The sequence below is a fragment of the Cinclus cinclus genome, chromosome 6 (genome assembly GCF_963662255.1).
Source record: "Cinclus cinclus chromosome 6, bCinCin1.1, whole genome shotgun sequence".
Classification (NCBI taxonomy): Eukaryota; Metazoa; Chordata; class Aves; order Passeriformes; family Cinclidae; genus Cinclus; species Cinclus cinclus.
The window spans coordinates 10,961,565-10,981,571 of record NC_085051.1 but is presented as its reverse complement, the minus strand read 5'-3'; the positions used below and the strand labels follow the sequence as shown (position 1 = coordinate 10,981,571).

At 40.0% G+C, this 20,007-nt stretch overlaps 1 protein-coding gene across 2 annotated transcripts in view; it reads left to right on the top strand.

Moving 5' to 3' along the window:
• Positions 1-279: 279 nt before the first annotated feature.
• Positions 280-20,007, top strand: part of AMPD3 (adenosine monophosphate deaminase 3) — a 29,395-nt gene continuing 9,667 nt past the window's right edge. Inside the window, exons 1-8 of one of the 2 annotated variants that reach the window (XM_062494227.1) lie at positions 280-301; positions 2,986-3,211; positions 5,673-5,868; positions 6,302-6,467; positions 8,549-8,768; positions 11,171-11,300; positions 19,137-19,331; positions 19,578-19,709. In XM_062494227.1, coding sequence (XP_062350211.1) covers positions 280-301; positions 2,986-3,211; positions 5,673-5,868; positions 6,302-6,467; positions 8,549-8,768; positions 11,171-11,300; positions 19,137-19,331; positions 19,578-19,709 — 1,287 coding nt within the window. Of the gene's footprint in view, positions 302-2,969; positions 3,212-5,672; positions 5,869-6,301; positions 6,468-8,548; positions 8,769-11,170; positions 11,301-19,136; positions 19,332-19,577; positions 19,710-20,007 lie in introns of those variants that run through there. The other variant, XM_062494228.1, reaches the window with a different exon arrangement.

The following is a 20,007-nucleotide window of genomic DNA, read 5'->3' as shown; positions in this document are numbered from 1 at the left end:
CGCGGGCTGCGCCCCCCGCCCCGGCCGCGATGCGGCCACCTCGGGGGCAGCCGGGCGGCCCGGCGGGGCCGGGGGCGCGGCGAGCGGGCTCCTCCGCCCGCGGGCCATAAAGGGCCGGGCAGGGGCGGCGCGGCACTGCGGTACCGGGCGGCCGGCGGGTGGATGCGGCAGCAGGGAGCGGCGGCGGCTGGCGGGAGCGGCTCCTCCCCGCCTCCTCCGCCAGTGGCTCCGGGCAGCGTCTCTCCGGCCGGCGGCGGCCCGGCCCTGCCCCGCTCCAGCATGGCTCTCCCCGGGGCGCTCGGTAAGTGCCGCGCCGGGCCGGCCCGGGCTGCCGGCGGTGACCTTGGGCCGGAGCCGTGCGGGGCTCCTGCGGCGGCAGCGCCCGCGGGCCCGGCCCCACCTGCTCGCGGCGCTGGGATGCGGTGCCGCCCGCCGGGCATCCGCGGGGCTCGGAGGCGGCCCTGGCTTTCACGGCATGTGCTCGGTATAGATTCGGGACCGTTAAATGCCTGATCGGTAATTGCTTTTTAAGTAATTATTCCATCTATTTTATTTATTTATTTATTTATTTTTTAGTGTAGCATGTTTCAAGGGAAATACCTTTCTTTTCTTCTACAAAGGTGCAGAACTGAAGAGCAACCAACCTTTCTATTAGATCGCGATATTTAGGAAAAGATCATTTACTGGGTGCCATTCATATCCTTCCCATCCCATTAAAATGTCTAGTTGTTGCTCACCTTGGGCAAAGGAGAGCAGTTCAATAGAAGGATACTGGATACAAGAGCCTCTTCCAAGTCAGGATGGCACAGCTCGCACGAGTATTGCATGGGGTGCCTCATGACTATTTTAGGTTTATTAGGCTCATTTCAGTGCCATGAGCTAGCAGTGATGTGGGTGAACATACACTTCAAACTGTTCTGTGTTTTAGCGTCTCATGCTTGAGTGGAGAATGTGAGCTTGGGTTCTGTAAGAAAGAAAAAAAAACTTTGGTGTCACTGAAGGATTGTACGTGCATCTATACTTACTGTCTCTTCTCTATATCTTATTGTAAAGATTTAAAATACAGCATGGTTTCTCATACAGCGTGTTTCTTACTGCATTTCTGTTTCTGATCACAGTTGTCTAGGAAAAAGTTCATTCAAACTTGGAAAATGCTCAGCATTTTCTGCTCAGCAGAAAAAAAAAATTACTGTTACACATTGTACTAGTGTTGTTAGCACTTTTACTGTAGTTAAGTATAAAGGGAGTTTTTCTCTGGCTGAAGTGGCCCAAAAGGCCCTTGCTGCTGACAACTGTGCTCATTGAGGTCAGGGGACAGGACTCCCATGACTTCCTTGAGGGTTGAAATTGAAAAACCAAACCTAAATTTGGATGCTACCAAGACACAGTAGTGCATTGTCATGGAATTATTCAACTAAGCATGTATGTATTTTTAAATTTCTTATGTAGTTATACTTGATTTTATGAAGGCTTAATACTAATTGCAAAACAAATACTCCCAAGGCACAAAACAGTACAGTCAGATCTACAGCTCTTTAAAATTAGAGATGCTTTTCTACTGGGCTCTGAATGGGTTCTTATAAACTAAGAATGCAAAGTAATGTGGGGGAACACTAAATTGCTGTATTGAGGTCCAGTTTAACTCTTGTCACATTTTCATACTACATTTGCTTTTAGAATAAAAGCAAAAATGTTCTCAAAGCAACTGTGAAAACAGGTGGACATTTATTAGAGTATTTTAGGCTGAAAACAACAGGATCACATATCAAAAGGATCACATGTCAACATGTGAAACCTGCAGCATGCCTACAGAAAAATTGTAATGGGGGCCCTGATAAGTTGTGCCTGTTGAGATAAAAAATTGCCATGCTCCATGCGGACTTCCAGGGTATGTTATTTAAATGAATGCTATCTCACAAAATATATTTGCATTTTTCTAACCAAAAAGGATTCTGAAATGCCAGTTTTGAACCCAGACTTCACGTTCTGGCAGTGCTTAGACCCATTTGCTGTGACATGCTCACAGCTATTTTTAACTTATGTAATAAGAATTTAATCTTATTTGTTAGAAACTCCATCATACTGAAGACATTCAGAAAGCTTTATAGTACACAACAAATAATGCTGGTCAGTGGCTTATCAGCACTGTGTTTTTTCCCTCTGGAATGCTTCCAGTTATGCTAAAATGCACGTTCTGGATTGTATGAAAATGGAATAAAAGTAAAGCCAGGAAACTAAAAATGCAACAATAAAGATGGCATTTTAGTAGTGATGCTAGAACAAAACAGAAACATTTTGTGATGAAAGGCCAGCTACTTAAAAATTTAAAACATGAAACATTCTTTTTGAAAAGTAATACTTAAATGCCAACTAGAAATGGAAGTCCATGACCTCTCTGCTTCCCACATGCATTCGAAAATGTGATATGAGCAAGTGGAAGAAAGAGTCACTGAGTTAACTATCTTTGTTCCTGTTGTGCAACTTTTCACTTCCCGGCAGTTCTGTGACTTTGTGATTTGTGCAAGGGATGGGGTGAGGTGGAAATGTACAACCTTCTTTTCTGACTTGCCTGTTGGTTTGAAGTCACTGAGTAAAGAAGAAGGCAAGCAACTGAGTGAATGTGATTTCCAGGTTCAGTGCAAGGAGACACAGCTGAGTTTGCATTGTATCAGAAATAATTGTCTGTCTGACTGTGCAAGTAAGTGGAATCTCCTGGTAAATATCTACATAATTTGCTTAGGAATTTTTGTGGGTATACCAAGAGGTTCCTGATGCACACATTAGCATGGCTCCAAGAGCAGAGCTGCTCTGTGGTTCTTGTGTACTGCATGCTAGTTTAAATTCTGCGGAGCCATTCTACTTTCTCCTGATTTTGCTCCAAGCTCTGCACTTTGATAGGCGTACCATGGGAAAAAAACCCCTAATCTCTCACACATCTTCACCCATCCTGTAGCTCTAACTTTATCAACTTGTGCTCCTCACCAGGCGAGATGCCCCGACAGTTTCCCAAGCTGAACATTTCGGAGGTGGACGAGCACGTGCGGCTCCTGGCAGAGAAGGTGTTTGCCAAAGTCCTGAGAGAAGAAGACAGCAAAGATGCGTTGTCGCTCTTCACAGTGCCTGAAGACTGCCCCATTGGGCAGAAGGAGGCCAAGGAGAGGGAGCTGCAGAAGGAGCTGGCAGAACAGCAGTCTGTGGAAACAGCTAAAAGGTTTGTTCTGGAGTTGCTCTCTTAGTGGAAAAATAGTTTTTGAAATGAGTTTGAGTTAGTATTTAAGTACCTGGCAAGCAGCATTCTGCCTCTTACTACTTGAGGAGAAAGGTCATCAGCAGGTACCAGGGCCACCCCTGTGGTGTCCTTCTGTCCTGTGCAGGAGGTATGGGGATGGACCCCAGGGAGTTTGGATTGGTCAGGTTGTCTCACCTGTGTTCCCAGCAATAGCACAGATATTGCTCATGCAAATTTAATAAACAGCATAGCTGGGTAGGAATGAACAAAACCCCAAGACTCTTTAATGTATGAAGAGTCAGAAAAAGAAACACTCCCCTCTCTTTTTCTAGTTTTGTTAAAAGAAACAGAAAATTTAACAGAGAAAATGAGTCGTGTGATATTTCCTTTAGTCTCTGCAAAAATAGCAGAGAATTTATATTTAAGATCAAGGGGTAAGGTGAAAATTGGTATTGGCATAATGAGGTTATTTGTAGGTTTCCTTTTCTCACAGAGATAAAATCTAACCACTGTCAGCCATAAAAGTGCACATTAAAAGAAAAAAAAAATCATTCTACCTTTGGTTTACCTATGGCTGTAATGAAGGCAAACTTGCTTTGGTTTGGGATATTTTTTTTTTTCTGTAAGAGAAGCAGTGTTCCCCTGATGTCAGGCTGTTCCAGTATCTTCCCTTCACAGGACTGCTGGGCTGTTTCTGGAGTCACATGAGCTTAGCAGCAGCCTGACACCAAATGGATTGGACGTGTACAGACTCTTCAAAAAGCAGGCAGACAAGAAAGCCTTTGAAAGTGATAGCTAAGCACATGTACCTGGTTAGCTGCAGAAAGGCAGTTGGGCAACACTTGGAATCATGTTTCTGTAGCAGAAGGGAGAAAAGTCAGTTTAGTTAAATTAAGGTATGACTCACTGATGATAGAAGCTGAGACTTTGGGTTTGGAATTGTGCAAGTGGATTTCCCAGTTGGCATGTTCATAGACATAAACAGGCACAGAAAGGAAAAACAGATGTTTCCAGTAAAACAAATGTTTGGTATATACTTCCTCTTGAACTAGTGTGTTTTACTTTTAATTTGGAAAAATTATCTCACAGAAACAAACTCAGGCTTTGTACAGGTTTAACTGCAGGAAGGGGTATTACAGGTATTTTGTTTACATGTGGGAACAGAACAAGTGTTCATCCCTATCCTGCATGACTGAAGTGTATTCAGGGACAGTGGCACAAGTACAGCTTGTGCTGTTTCCAGTTGCAGTTGATCAAACACTGCCTTTTGAAACTGATGCTGATTTCCAAGGTGGCTACAAGTGCTTTAGAGGATGAAATTTGGGTGTTAATTGTACCAGCACTGCATGTTCTTACTCTTAAGAAAACCACAGAAGTAATATGCAGCTTTCAGAGAATGCTCCAGTGTTCCTTTTTCTTTGTCAGTGATTCTGATGCCTTACTAACATTTTCAGGTTTTGGTACCTAAATGACAAAAGTAAGGGACTATTTCCACAGTGCAAAAGAAATTAATATCACAGGTAGTTTATAACATAGTATTTGTATGTTATATTAATATTTAAAATACATCTAAGCACATTTAAACTGAGTAAGGAAAATTAATTCCATCTTCAGAGATATTCCAAAGTTCCCCTTGAGGTATTACAATTACTTCACTGGAAAACACAGCAATTTTCTTAGCTGGTTTATCTGAGGTGCACATCTATCACAGCTTTGATGAGAAAAGGCAACATTTTAAAATTTATGTGAGCTACACCTGAAGGGAGGAGTGGACTTGTGTATCAAAGCCATGCTGTGATATCACTCTGACAACCAACATCAGCCTTCTGCACAAGTCTCATCAAACACTGCCTAAGGAATAACTAGGTGCTCTTCCTTTTCCTTACGATTTGAACTGAATGACTGTGTGTGAAATTTTGTTGCCTAGTCTTGTCTGACAGCTAGATGAGTTTTAGGTCTTGCCAGTTTTGGGAAGAATGAGAAGTGTGTGTAACAGCATGATGACTTACAATTTCCATGTGTAACATTGACTTGTTTCTGTCTGATCCTTCACGAATTCTGATGCTGTCAGTCTGTAAGAATCAACCCTTACTAAAGTGAGCACAGTGATCACATTTCCCTTCTTCACAGTGACTTGCTGAAACTGAAGTTGTGAGAAGCCAAACAAAAACCTTAGGGCATCTTAAAAGTGATTGTAAATAAATTGTGGCATATTGGACTCATGTAGAGGGTAAGTGCTATTGTGTGTAGTGTAGATCAAGTGAAATGTCAATACAGAAAAGCTAAAAGCACAAGTACTTTCTGACCAGCATTTTTTCTGTGGTATGAGAGATTTCATTTGTAAAACTTCCTAGGGGATGATTTTTTTGCTGTAATCAGTTTTCCAGTGTATTTAGTGTTTTACACCATGGCTTATTTTATGTTTTATACCATGAATTCATAGGAAGAAAAGTTTCAAGATGATTAGATCCCAGTCTTTGTCATTACAAATTCCACCTCAGGAATGGAAAGCACCACCGGCCAATCCCGTCCTGTCTCCTGCTACACCAGTTCTCCCAAGTGCTTTTGTGCCAGTCCAAGTGCCATATGATGTACCTGAATTCCAGAGAGTTTCAATTAGTGGGGACTACTGTGCAGGGGTAAGAAACTATTGTTTTCCCACTTTGTGTATCTGGACGGTGTAAAAAAGGTCCCATATATGTACATGAAGTATAAAATACCAATATGATGGGTCTCTGCAACAAACTCTAGATTGCTTTGTGAATACAGTGATTTGTTAAACAGAAGTGAAGTTGTTATATACTCTTTTTAATAATAGATTGGATAACAACATAATCAGATGTTCAATAAATAGATAGTATATGGTAGGATAAAAACATTTTTGTGTGTTCTGCATATTGTATTTAGATTCTGCTTCTGTCACTGGCTTCCTGACTCCTTGGGCAAGATCCTTATGGTCAAGCCCTGTACACTTTTGTTTCTGGAAATTCAGTCTCCTTGTTACCGGTGTGGATTTGGTTTGTTGCTAGAGCTGCTATTTTTTTCCAGTATTTACCCAGGTTTTCCTTCCAGGTTACAGTTGATGACTATGAACAAGCTGCCAAGAGCCTGGTGAAAGCTCTTCTCATCCGAGAGAAGTACTCACGTCTGGCCTACCATCGCTTCCCGAGAACGACATCTCAGTACCTGTGCAGCATGCGGGATCAGAAGTGGAAGGTTGAAGACGAGGTGTGCCCAGGTGAATGTCCTTTCTAAAATATTCAATTGCGTTCAAAAAAATTTAAACTGTATTTTAAAATACAGAATTAAGCCCATGCACTACTGTAGTAAAGGGCAGTTGTATTTTTGTGATGATCTCTTCTGACTGTCTTTGTAATTTATTCTGTTACTGAGTGGAGAATCACTGACGGGCCTAAGTTATAAATCCTGTATCTAATTTGGAACTTTGAAGCTGTCAAAACCTAAAAACCAAGACTAGATTCTCACTGATTATTTTATTTCCTAAGCAAATGGGATGTTAAGTAGCATACTTGTGCTCCCCCAGAATAAAGCTGGATGGCTGTGGTTTAAAGTGAAGTCATTCCTCCTCATATTGGCATAGGGGACTAAAAGGGGTGATGAGCTCATCTACATCATAAATTGAAGCATGATACAGACATGCCAGTTAGCAAGCCCTGAATCAGGAATTTCACAGGCAGGCTACACTTGCCAGGTCAAGACTGGAAGCTGTGGAGTCATATTTGTTGGGCATTCTGCCTGGGTAAATAAACTGATCTCTCAACAAGGCTTATTAGGTTGAACATATTCTCCCACTATGTGTGTCACAAATTATTTTTGTCTGTTGGGTGGGTTGTGTCTTGAAGGCTTTGCTTGTACATTAAACTGTTTACACTGCTCATTTCTGGATTAGGCTGTGAGGAGCAACCTTTGGTCTGTACAGATGGGCCACTGTAGATGTGTCCATGTTGCTGACAACTTATTTTCAGCCTTGAACTGAATTTTAAATCAATTACCCTCTGGCTTAGTGGTTGAAAGAGGGTGACTAAATATGTTTTAAAGTGTTTGTTTTCCAGAAGAGTGTAAAGAGGACAGTATACTGAATATTCAAGACAGGAAAGATATTTTGGAACAGCTGCCAGGGAGATATTTCCAAGCTATTATTAGGTTAACTTTCTTACAGTTATGGTTTTAAACTTACGACACAAAAAAATGAAATCTCATCACACAATGTCTTAATTAGCACAAGTTTGAGCTACATTGTTATGAATATTAGAGATAAGGATGGAATCAATTTATAACATACATTCATGTACTCTAGGTGAAAAAAAGGACTGGTAATTATTTTTTTTTGTCATGGTTTAACTGAATGGGTAAAAGAAGAAATCTTGAAGACTGAGCCAAAGAATGTAGTTCAGCTCACATAAACGCAGTCAGGACACTTTGTGCTGGTTGCATTAATAAGATATTGTAAGAAGTGATGGCTGTTTGTAACAGGAGTGACAGTGTTTGAATGTTCACATAAGCTAAAGCTCCTAGAAATGTGTGTGATTACTTGATTCTTAGGAAAAAAGTTCATTACTTTTTAAAAGCTCTACAAAACTGTACTGAACAAATCCCAACTGTGCTTCTGGTACTTTGTGATTTTGTTTATGATCAGAAAGTCAAGGGATAAACTGGATTTGTGTTGTACTATTTTTAGCTTCTATGTTTCTTGCTTCTATTAAAAAAAAAGTTAGGAAAAAAGTTCTAATAAAAAATCCTCAAACAAAATCATCACCACAGAAAACCACACATAAACAAACTAACCCCCACAAACTAAAAAACTCCAATCCAAACACAACAAAACAACTGATTCTATGCTTAAATATGAACTTCCAAAATTGCCACAGCGAGTCAGAAGGTGAAAAGAAAATAATGAAGGTGGGTATGAAGCCAACAACTATTTTACTCTTCAGAAATCTCAACTGTATTTCAACTGTCCTAATTTAAATACTTCTGCAAACTCATTTTTGAACACTCCAACACATTATTAATAAAGAACAGTATTAAATCTGTATGCATTGGTTCAGAGAACTCTAATAACATATGACATTTGAATTAAGGTAGGCACTTAATTTAGAGAGGGGCTGCAACTAATGCCTGTCACACAAAACAGATCTTGTTGTAACAGCAGGTCTTTCAGTGACTGGATGTGATTTTAATGAAAATATTGAGATCTGTTAGAAATTAAGTTTTGCAGAAGCAGAAGGTTCCTTTTGTAATTATTTTGCCTTTTTTTGGAAGGTATTTCTTCTAACTGTAACGTGAATTTGTTTTCAGATTTCCATTCACCCCCAGAAGAAAATGAAGATCCTTATAATCTCGATGATGCTCCAGACAATTTGGATTATGTTATCAAGCTGAAAGGTGGCATTCCCTTTGTTTATGATAACAAAGAGATGATGGAGCTCAATGAGCCTCGGAGTTTGCCATATCCTGACCTGCAGACCTACACCCTTGACCTGAGCCACGTTCTTGCTCTAATTGCAGATGGCCCAACGTACGTTCCTCTTTTGTTACTCTCTGCCCCTTCAGGCTGCTGCTTACCTTATACTTGTGTGATATTTAATTCCTCAGCATACCCATTCTATAGTAGTGCTTTGCTTTTCTCAAGCATTAGTGCATCATGGAAGATCTTAAAAAGGAAGAAATACAATGCCACCTATGGCTGCCTTTCGTTTCTTTGGTTTCTTAGCAACAACCATGGCAAAAAAAAAAAAAAAAGGGTTAAGAGGAAAAAATCAAGGAATTGGCCAAATGTTTCCATTCAAATCAAATCTGACCGAAACTTCTTGAAGCATGGGAACTGAAGCTTGAGCCTCTTAAATTTTGTTTTGGCCTGGGCTGAACCTGAGTTTTTTGAGCAGTTGTCCAAAATTCCTTCATGTCTAATCTGCTCTGGTTGTGTGAAGAGAAACTCTGCACATGCAGAGCATACAGATCAGCTCAGCAACGTAAATACTCAGTCTGATTTGTTCCAGATACTAATTAACTGCTCATATGCTGCAAAACTGACCCATGCCTGCACAATCAAAATAAGTCAGAAATTTCCCAGAACCACCAAATTGCTGTGAAGTCTTTAAAAACTAGAACAACTCTAGTACAGTCAGTGACACTCCTGACAAAGCAATGTCCTTGCCTAGTGCATGATGAAAGCACGTGCATCCAGTTTTAAATTTACCTCCTAGCCGAGGATTGGAAACGGCATCATTTCTCATGGCCTCAACACCAGGAAAGGAAAAGAATCCACTGTGAGATGGAACTAAGCAGGAACCTGAACTGTTCTTCTCAGCTGTTAGCCCTGTGTGCCAGCACTGCATTGCTGGTCCTGCTGTGGGAGAGATCATCATTGACACTGTGCCCAGTAAGCCCCACCTGGTGCATTCTTTGCCCTGTGAATCTGTCTCACAGCTGTGTCACTCTGTCTGCCTCGTGCAGCGACACTGGCAGAACAAGCCTGGCCCATTCCCTAAGCCCTTTCTCAGGAGCCAACTCCTGTGCTTCTGCCAGTATTATCAGCTCCAAATCAGTGCCAGCTTGAGCAGGCTTTGGTTACAGTCAGCTATGGGCAAATGCATTCCAGTTACAGTGCGTTATATTCCAAGACAGATAATGAGAAGATAGAAGGATGAAGAGGAAAACAAGCTGAAGCACCTTTTGCAGTTTTCACTTAAACCTTAGACCTCACAGTTGTAACAGAAAGCCCCAAGTAAGAAGGGCTGTAGGACAAGTTAGAACACTCAGCACCTTGGTGAATGTAGGTCAGTCACCTGCTCTTTTCACTAATTCAGAGTAAGCTTTTGCAGGCTCACCCACACTCTGATAAATGTGCACAGCCCAAAAGCAATAGGTCTTTCTCATAATCCTGTTCCATAAGCTTTTCTTTTGGTATTGTTTCCTTGTTTGCAGCAAGTGCTTTCCTGACATTTATGCCCATCACATAGGGTGCTGCTCAGAGATCAAGAGCCACTGTTCTTTAATTTTTGCTGTTGGTAAACTGATGAAATCTCACCCCTACTCCTCAGGTTTGTGGTCTTTTGGATAACAATATGACCTAACAGACTTCCTGCAGTGGGCAAAGAGATCTTGATCAGTATTGGGTTCTGTGAGGCTGGGTTTAAACCAGACTTCCAAAACCATACTGGGATTTGTGTCCTGTTGAGGAGAGACTGGCAACAATAAAGCAGGAAAAAGAAGGCTGTTACATTAACAGTGCTACCAAAATATTGTGGAGTCAATAAGAATTGACAGATGGTGAAGAGAAAAACCATGTCATTGGTTAAAAATAGAAGAAACATGACAGAAGATGAAAGTGAAGATAGAGCTCTGAGTAGGCAAGCAAGAACAAGAAAAGCATATTTTCTAAAAAGGGTGCAAGAAATTATTTTGGAAAAAAGTATTTTGACACAATATATGTGTTCTCAAGGCATGAAAAATGGAAGCATATTGGATCTTATCTTGGTTTCTCACATTTAACTGAAAAAGCAAATAAATGTGGAGGATTTAAAAAAAGTCATAATGAGTAAGGCTGGATGACAAGTTGTTTCTGTTATATATGACAAGATTGTTCTATTGGAGGTACCATTTTAGGGAAGTTGCAATTGACATCATATGCTTTAGTCATTATTACAAAAAGGACTGCTGTTTATGCACAGTGATGAATACTTGGACAAGGTAAAGGACATAACATACTTATGTAGAATTCTGCTTGAGATTTCACTGATAACTTTGGTTTGAAATTTGCTTACGTATTAGTTAACCAGTAGGATAAAAGAATGGATTTGTCTTGGACCTCATAAAATGCTCCAGCTTTGTTTTTACTGTGAAAACTTGGATGTTCTTTTTGAATTTGAAATACAACTAGTTTTAAGTTACAGTTCATTTTTGTGTTTTCTTTTACAGAAAAACGTATTGTCATCGGAGGCTTAACTTTTTAGAATCTAAATTTAGCTTACACGAGATGTTGAATGAAATGTCAGAATTTAAAGAACTGAAGAGTAATCCCCATCGAGACTTCTATAATGTGAGAAAGGTAACTGTGAGAAGGATTAAAGGCATGACACTGTTTTTAGTAGGAGTTTCAGCAGTTTTGTTTTTTCTTATGGGAGGTGTAGATGATATGCATGAAGTAGTGTGTGCATACCACTCCACTGAATTAACTTATTTTAAGAATGTTAATGTTTTTCTACGTGGGAGCTCTCCAGGAAAATTAACTTGAATGTGCGTGGGTTAATTGGATTATGCTAAGCTAATTTATTTACTTACTCAAAATCAAAGGGCCTTAATTGTGTGTAGATTGCTTTAAAGGAATGAAACAGAGTTAATCAAATGAAGCTCACTTGGATTATTAATAAAAATATCCTTATGGAGGTTTAATTAATTTTAATGAACTCAAAGATATTCAAGTGCATTTTTCTGCTTTCATGTAGGTATATCCTACTCGACTGTAGTAGGAACAGCTGTATAGATTTTAGATGATAATTTTATTTCATATTGAAAATAGATGTTTAAATACATGTCAAAAGACCTCCCACAGAAACTGAACTGAGGGTTCATGCTGCCATCAATATCTGGTAAAAACAGTCTGTGATATATTAAGTAAAAAGATTATCTGAGTTGTAGTCATGGCCCCTCTGAGATACACTGGGCTGTAATTAGGAGACAGGTAGGGGAATCAAGGAGCTGATTTAATTTCCTGACATATTCAAACCCAAAGGAGCTGCATTCTCTTCAAAGCATGGAAGCAAGAATGTTAGGCTGCTTCATTTGCTTCCCTTTCCTGAAGTGGAGAGGAAGTTACTGGAGTTACTGCTTCATTTTGATAGGTTAGATTTCTTCACAATCGTCGCTGGTGTGTTTAACCACTTTTTTCCATTTTGCATTGTTTCTCTGTGCAACTGGATGAGGTAATTCTTATTTTTTAACTTCAGGGTTTACTAATCTTGTTACATTTTGGTTAGCACTAGTTCATCAGAAGGTCCTCTTGGCTTTTCCCTATACCATGCAGTGTGATTGCTGGCTACTGTTGTGGTAATAAACTGTCCCAGTGTCCATTACAAGGGTGGAAGCAGATGAGTTGTCAGGTAAATTCTAATGCATTTCACCCTTCTGACTGTTAAACATATGGATGGGAGGATCTGTCAGCTGATTCACTCCAGTGGCAGAGACTCAGCTCCCAACCTGACAGTTTTCTTGCATAACCCTGGAAATCTGTTACGTGCCACATTCAGAGGAAAAGCTTCCGCAGCTGACAGAGGCTTCAATAATAAAACACATGGTGATTGAGACATGCAGAGGTGTGGATTGGGTGACTACCACAATCAGTTTGATTACTGAGAAGTTGTAATTAACAGGATTGTACTTGCTAAATTCAGCTTTGGATCTAAAAGCAAACGTTCAGTATCTCTGGGCATATCTTAATTATTTTTTAATTACCTGCTGTTGAATAAGCCACTCTACAAAAGGATTCATGTTGTTCAAAAGCACAAAATGCGCTTCGCTTCCCCTCTGGCAATAAGCACATTGCAGAGAGCAGGAACCAGCCTGCTCTTCTCTGCCAGAGACCATTCCTACTGCCAGATACTGCTTGAAAAATTCTTGCTGCACAGAGTTATTCTTGCTTATTATAAAGTAAGCTCACAAGTAGTATTTTTCTGAAGCAGTCTGAAAAGTCAACTGTATTGTAGACACAATTCCTGTAAACCCCCAGATAATCTTGTTTTCCTTGTGCCTTGCTGATGTTTGGAACTGCAACTTCCCTGAAGTGCTTCCTTTCTGATAACAGTATTGGCAGTGAAACATTTGAAAGCCACGCTTCTCAGCCTATGTTTTCAGGATGTCTCTTTCTTAAGTCAATACTGAGAAGTGCTTACTGCTCACAAGAAAAGCAAGAAACAGGATTCACCTTCCCAAAGGGCTGTTGGTGAAGCTGGGTATCACATCCCTCAGACACAAGTGTGGAGGTCCTGGTACAATCTGCTTATATGAAAGAGCCAAAGAAACGGATGGAAAATGACAAAATTGGAACAGATGTGAATGTAGTGGCAAGGTCAGTTAGTGAACATGTACTGCTGTATTTAGAAAGGTACAGTAGAAAGCTGGCCAGAATTAATTGTTAGCATGACAACCAAACATTACTGGTTTTCCCCTATCTCTTCCTCCCTTCCCCACTTTTTTTCCTGATTTAATAGGCATTCTCCTCCAGTGAGATCATCTATTTCCTAAAACCCAAGATAGGGCTCATCTTAAATAAGGGACATGCACGTTTATATCTTGTGTATTGAACTTCACTGGAATGCAGCCCAAGATATGTTTTGCACTGATCAAGCTGGACCTGGAAAATTGTTCTTTACAAAGGACACAGACAGACAAGAATCCACAGGTGGTAAGACAGTGTGGATGGCTCCCCTTCACTCTCCACAGGAGGTGAACAACTGTCTGTGAGGAAAAGTTTAGAGGGGGCTCTTGAGTCTGCCATCAGCAGGATTCCTCACATCCTCCAGCTGATGCACAGCAAAGGGCAGGCAATGCACATTTCCCTCATAACACTGCCTGCATGAAGAATGAAATTTAGGAATTTAAACCATTATGTACCAGGGTGTCTTGTCCTGTATGTGAGGTTTGTTTGAGAAGGGCTTCCTGTAGACCTCTATGCCCAACAGCCTCAGGTAATTTAGAGCACAGTTAATTTTATTTTTTTTTTTTTGAGGTGAAGCCAAGAGATGTTTTTACCTAACATTATTTGCTGCCTTTGTAATGGATATCCATGTACTGGATTGGCAGGTGTTCTGCACTGCAAATAGCTTTGATACAGTTTCTGAAGATGAAAAAACACAGCCTAAGCCTCTCTGGATGTCCTTTCTTTCTGTAGCCACTATTTCAGTGTGTCAGCAAACCAGACCTGAGGATATGTCCTAGCAGTGACTTTTACACATGACATTCTCCTGCCTGTAGGCTCACTAGTGCAGGTGCCCAACCTTGTGTGGGGAACTGTGCATGGGAGAATGCAGTTTCTGCATTCACAGCCCTGCTGAATGCTCTACTGCAATAACTGGCTGCTGCTGTGACATCTGTTGGATGAGGGTGTTGCAACTGAATTTTTATTTTTTTAATTATTGGTTAGACAAAAAGGAAGTAAATTCTAGCTGTTTTTAAGACCACAGAGTTGAAATACCACTGGTTGTACTTGTAAGAAGGAAAGTTAGAGTGGGGTTAAATGCTACTAAATTCTATAGGTCTCACAAAACACTGAATGAAATTAGCAGATGTGCGCTTTTTAAACATTTGATTACAAGCCTTGTGAATGAACAGTGAACCTATAATTTCTCTGAGCTTTGATTCATTCTAAGTTTGCTCTTTTTTAAAATGTTTCTTTTGTTTCCCCCAGTAGCTACTTAACTGACTTTGATGATGAAATAGTTTTGTTATATAAGCCAAAATGACAGTGCATGGGAAGACTTAGGGGTTAGCAACAGATCTAAAGGGAATGCCCTTCAGCATGACATGGAATGGTGCCTTGCTACTGTTAACTGGCAGCAAAGCTGGCTGTTGTGCTTTCAAAGCTCTGAGTGCTGCTTCTCCCCTCCTGCCTTGCAGAGATGTCTCTACCCTCAGTCTTGCAAGTGAGCACAAAATACGATGTAAAGGTATCAGTCATTATAATGCAAAATTTCTGTAGAGACCATAAAGAAAGCTTTTCCTCTTTCCTTTCTTTTAGTTATTAAAAGAATAGAATGAGAGATTTTCTCTTCACAGCATTCTGTTTCTGTATTTGTGTGAATACAAACACTCAGGTTGGATTCTGCAGCCAAACAAGAAGCTGGATATGCAGGGATTCTCTTCTTATCTCTCCTGGTTTCTGAGTTGCTCTGCATGGCATAAATATGAGTTAGACAAGCTCCCAAGGAGCTCTGCACAGCTCTAGGGACTATTTCTGCTGCCAGGAGCATTCCTGCACTACCCGAGGACAGAGTATTTTGTGCCTCTGCTTCTCATGCCTGTTAAAGAACTGCAAGAACTGCAGTCAATCACATTGTATAAAGCTTTGCATGCTATCAGAAAAACTGATTCTGTATGAATGTATTGACAAGCAGGGAATCTAGCAGTGGGATGAGGAATGATTTCCCTTCAATACAGCACTGAAGTAAAGCTTGCAGAGGATTCAGTGTCAAGTTCATGCAGCCCATAGCTATTGGGTTAGAGGTACTTACAAGTGGAAGTGTATGTATTGAGAAAATGTAGCAGTTTACAGCTGTGTATACTACTAATCCATGTCCTGGAGAAGTTCAGTGTTATTTAAAAGGCTGGCCTTGGCATTTCTTTTTGCTGTATTTATCACTTATCACTCTGAATCTAGCTCATATGCTCAATTCACTGCAACACTGTCTGTGATATGTGCAGATAAGCATCCATAAAAGAGATCTGAGATGGAGGTTTTGTAGAGATCTGAGCAACAGTGGAAGGAAAGAGTAGGAATGCAGGGAGATAAGGAATGAGGCAGAGTGGTTGAGGAAGGCTGGTGCTGGTTAGATGTGGAGGGCAACCCTCCAAGCTGTAAGTTGTATACAGATGTAACCATCTTGCCTGAGAAGGACAAGATTTCACCCCAAAACCTGCAGAGGGAAGCACAGGGTGGTCAGGTCAGTGAGGAAGGGAATGGAATAGTCTGCATTAGCAATTTGTGAGAGAGAAAGCCTGGCTTCATTACATGGAGAATTGCTGAGTGAAGGGAATTCTACCATCCTTTAAGTGCAAGAAAGCTGATGTCCAACATCACTTGAATGATGGAATTACAACAATTTAACCTTTCTGTAAACAACTGTTTCCATTTGTTAAAAGGGTGAGTTCACTGATGTTATAATATTGTGTTCTAAGATGGGCTTCTGTCAGTCATTCTGTTTTTCTTTCCATTGAAGACTAATGTGACCTTGAGTGAAAGGTTTTCTGCTGGGGGAGGGGACAATAAGCAGGGCAACAGGAAATCTGGTTAAGGGAATGCAGCCGGGTTTTTTTTCCACTAAGGAATGGCACTATAGTGCATTTGAAAATGCATGTTTGCAAATAGAAACAAGTAAACCTTGTGTTAGGGGTGTGTTACTCATGGTTCAGAAAAGCATCAGCTTATTTCATGCATTGTATGAAGAACAAAATAGTAGCATCTTAAAATGTGAGTGGCTTTTTCTTTTTTGGAGGGGAGAGGAAGGAGGCAAAGGGGGTGTTTGTCACCCTTATATGAATTCAGTCTGTTCAAATTGTTTTAGTAGAAGCCTTTCATAGTCAATAACAATAAAATTAGTAACAATATTTTGGCATTATAACATTTCACATAATAATAACAGCAATAATGACAATAATCTGCTTAACCAAATCAGCCCACCTAAGCTCTGTCTAAGGTTTCTGTGTTCAGATGGTTCATTTAGTTAGGGTTGCACCCTGCATGGTAAAAATGTACAATAGCATACACACTAACTATGTGCTAGGGTAGCTTAAGTCCTTAAAAACTTCCAAAAATTGCATTTATGCTAAAAAACAATAAAGAAAAGCTGTGTGATACTCTTATGACTTTAGACTTGAGTCTTTAATGAGTTTTTGTTACTGAAGTTGCTGCTTGCTTAAAGGTCAAATTATACTGTGTGGTAATTAAAGGTAGCTAAAGTAGTGAATATTCTCTGGAAAAAAACATGAAGGAGATTCCAGAAAGGTCTCTTAACTTTTGGCAGATATGCATGTTTAGGTTGAAGGAGGATAAGGAGTTAAAAAAAAAAGTGTGTATATGTATGTGTATATATATATATAAATATAGGCAGATCTCTGTTCTTGGAATAAACCTACTGTGATGAGCTCAGCTCTAGGGCTGTGTGTGATGTGTTTGTGGGGACTGGAGAAGGTGTCACAGGACCTCACTGAACAGCAAAGGCACACTCCAGAGAAGTATTTCTCAACAGGAAGCAGGATTTTAAAAGCAATGTGATCTTTGCGCACAAGCAAACAAAAGAAACAAAAAGCCTCCTTGCTTTCCATCCTTGCCCTCCCAAGAGCAGTGAATTCATGTTGATTTACATAAAGAGGAAGTGCTGTGTCTTGTTTTGTTCTGACTTTTTTTCAAGACTCATTAATTCCAGCATCTGAGCCAGTACTGGAACCACTGCATTCTGAAATTCAATAAACTGCACTTGTTCAGGGTCCCCACATCTGTATTCTCTGCTTATGACTTGTTTTCCATTAGCATTTAGAGCCTGTAGGGCATCTGTTAACTGTTGCTTCACTCTCCTGTACAAGTTGACCAAGCCTAGTAGTATTTCAATGTTCCAGGAAGAGTTTACAGTAAACAACATCTGTGCCTAAACCAGAGAATGTTTATTAACCTGAGTAAGCACATGTATAAAATGCAGTTTTATACAAAATACCTATACAGCTATCTCTGAAATATCTATACAAGTACTCTGAGGAGGGTGAGAATACATTACATGGAGGTGTGTTTACTGTTTTTACACAGCATTGTTTCCTGTGCATTAATAATGTACTTTATGTTCTATACTTTGAGACAGCCATATGTTTCGTGCTTTTTCATTTAGCTGTAATGTGTCCAGTATATTTGAATTAGGCAGTGATTAACAATTAAGTGTTTATGATTCCGTTTTATATCCTGGTCTTTATTTATGCTGCTGACATTCACAAGGAGAAGCTGCAACAGCTTGTGTATATAGAACATGCAAATAGAATGACTCCAGGGGCCAGGTGAAGCAGTGGCATTCCTGTGGCCTGGACGTCATGGCATAAGCCCAGGTTTACACTGGAGGAGGGTGGCTAATTCATGTGCTCTGTGATGTGTTTCCTGCTGATCCTTAAAAGCAGATAAGGATGTTGATTAGTTCTGTTGGTGGAATGTGAAACTGCAGAGTCACTGCACAAAGGGGAATGCATTGGGCTCACTTTGTTCGTGTCCCTGTTTGCAGTTTCCTGGACAGAGGAGTCGTGAGATGAGAGTCCTTTCAGACATTTAGGTTCAGTGGCTCCTTATATATTTGGTTTATTTGAGAATTTCTTTCAGTGTTACTAAGGAGTTACACAGGGAAAACTTACAAGACAGCCAACCCTCTGGATCTCGTGAGTTATTCCTTTGTATTGTGCTCCAATAGAGGCTGCTCAGGTAGCAGTGCAAACTTCTGAGCAAAAGCAAAGCAGACCTAGAGAAATCATTTGTTTCTTGTCAATACTTTTTTTTTCCCAACAAATCCTGAAGAAGTACTGTCAGCCCTTCTGTGAATTTGCAGTTCCTTTAGTGTGTGAAGAGATCTGAAAAGTCTGTCAGCGTTATGAGTTGCTGTATTATAATTAAACTTGGAAAAAAAAAACCCTCACATGTATATTCTTCAGTTCTGGGGGCCTGAGATGTTTCATACAGTTGAAATACAAAAATGAATTCTGTTTCTGGAAATGGCTGAGAATTCCAAGTCCCTCACTCAGTGAGGATAGTAATAACCACAGTCTATAACTAGAGAGGCACTGTTGATTCATTAATGAAGTAGAAGGATACTATGGGATCAGGGTGTCCTTTAAGGACATATCAAATTTAATCTGATCCCAGGGTCAGTGATTGGCACTGAAAATGTATCTTGTTGAAAATTTTCCTATTTAAATAGGAAACTACTAATTGAGGGCTACTTTACTTACAGTTCTGCTTATTGAAAAATTCTACCAAAATCAGAATCTCAGGGTTCTGAAACATTTTGATTTGCTTAGGCACTAATCCATTTGTTAGTTAAGGAATATTTTAGAAAGCTTTAATCCCTGTTGTGAGTGACATAGATACTTTGCTAATTAAGTTTACGTAGATGGATGATAAGCATAAATAACCTTTTGATTTCAGGTTGACACTCATATCCATGCTGCTGCCTGCATGAACCAGAAGCACTTACTGAGGTTTATTAAGCACACCTATCAAACAGAGCCCGACAGGATTGTTGCAGAGAAAAGAGGCAAGAAGATGACTTTAAAGCAAGTCTTCGAAAGCCTGCACATGGACCCCTATGACCTCACTGTAGACTCTTTAGATGTCCATGCAGTAAGTCTAGTGAAATGACAAAACAAATGAGAAAAAGCTAAGTTTTCCAAGTGCTAAATTCTAGTTTCTACAATGTTTGCATGATAACTTACTAAATCAGAATTTGACTTCGTGCATTACAGTGCATGTTTGAAAGAAGTTATCACACGATTTTTCTTTTCTGTGGCTTTTAATGCTAGGCAATTTATTTTACGAACTATTGTGAGTTCTTAAAACTATGGTTATTTGGGTTTTTTCCTCCTCCAGGGACGTCAAACATTCCATCGATTTGACAAATTCAATTCCAAGTACAATCCAGTTGGTGCCAGTGAGCTGAGGGACTTGTATTTGAAGACTGAGAACTATATTGGTGGTGAATATTTTGCTCGTATGGTCAAGGTAAATAAGTTTCAAGCTTTTCCAGCTGTAGAGAAATGAAGGTTTGTAATAGATTTGTGATGTCATAATTGTATACTAGACCTAACACTATGGTTAAGTGATTCCAAGTATTGGGCTTGCTCCAGCAGTTCCTCAGAGGAAAACCTCTGCTAAGCTAGCCCCTGCTACTTTCTGAATAGTTTTATCATTTAGAAACATCCACATAAGCTTTGTATGAGTTCAAAGCTGAATTGTGGGTGGTTTGAAACTAATGAAGAACAGCCAAGGGTTAATTCACTGGCTTAATATTTTGTTAGGA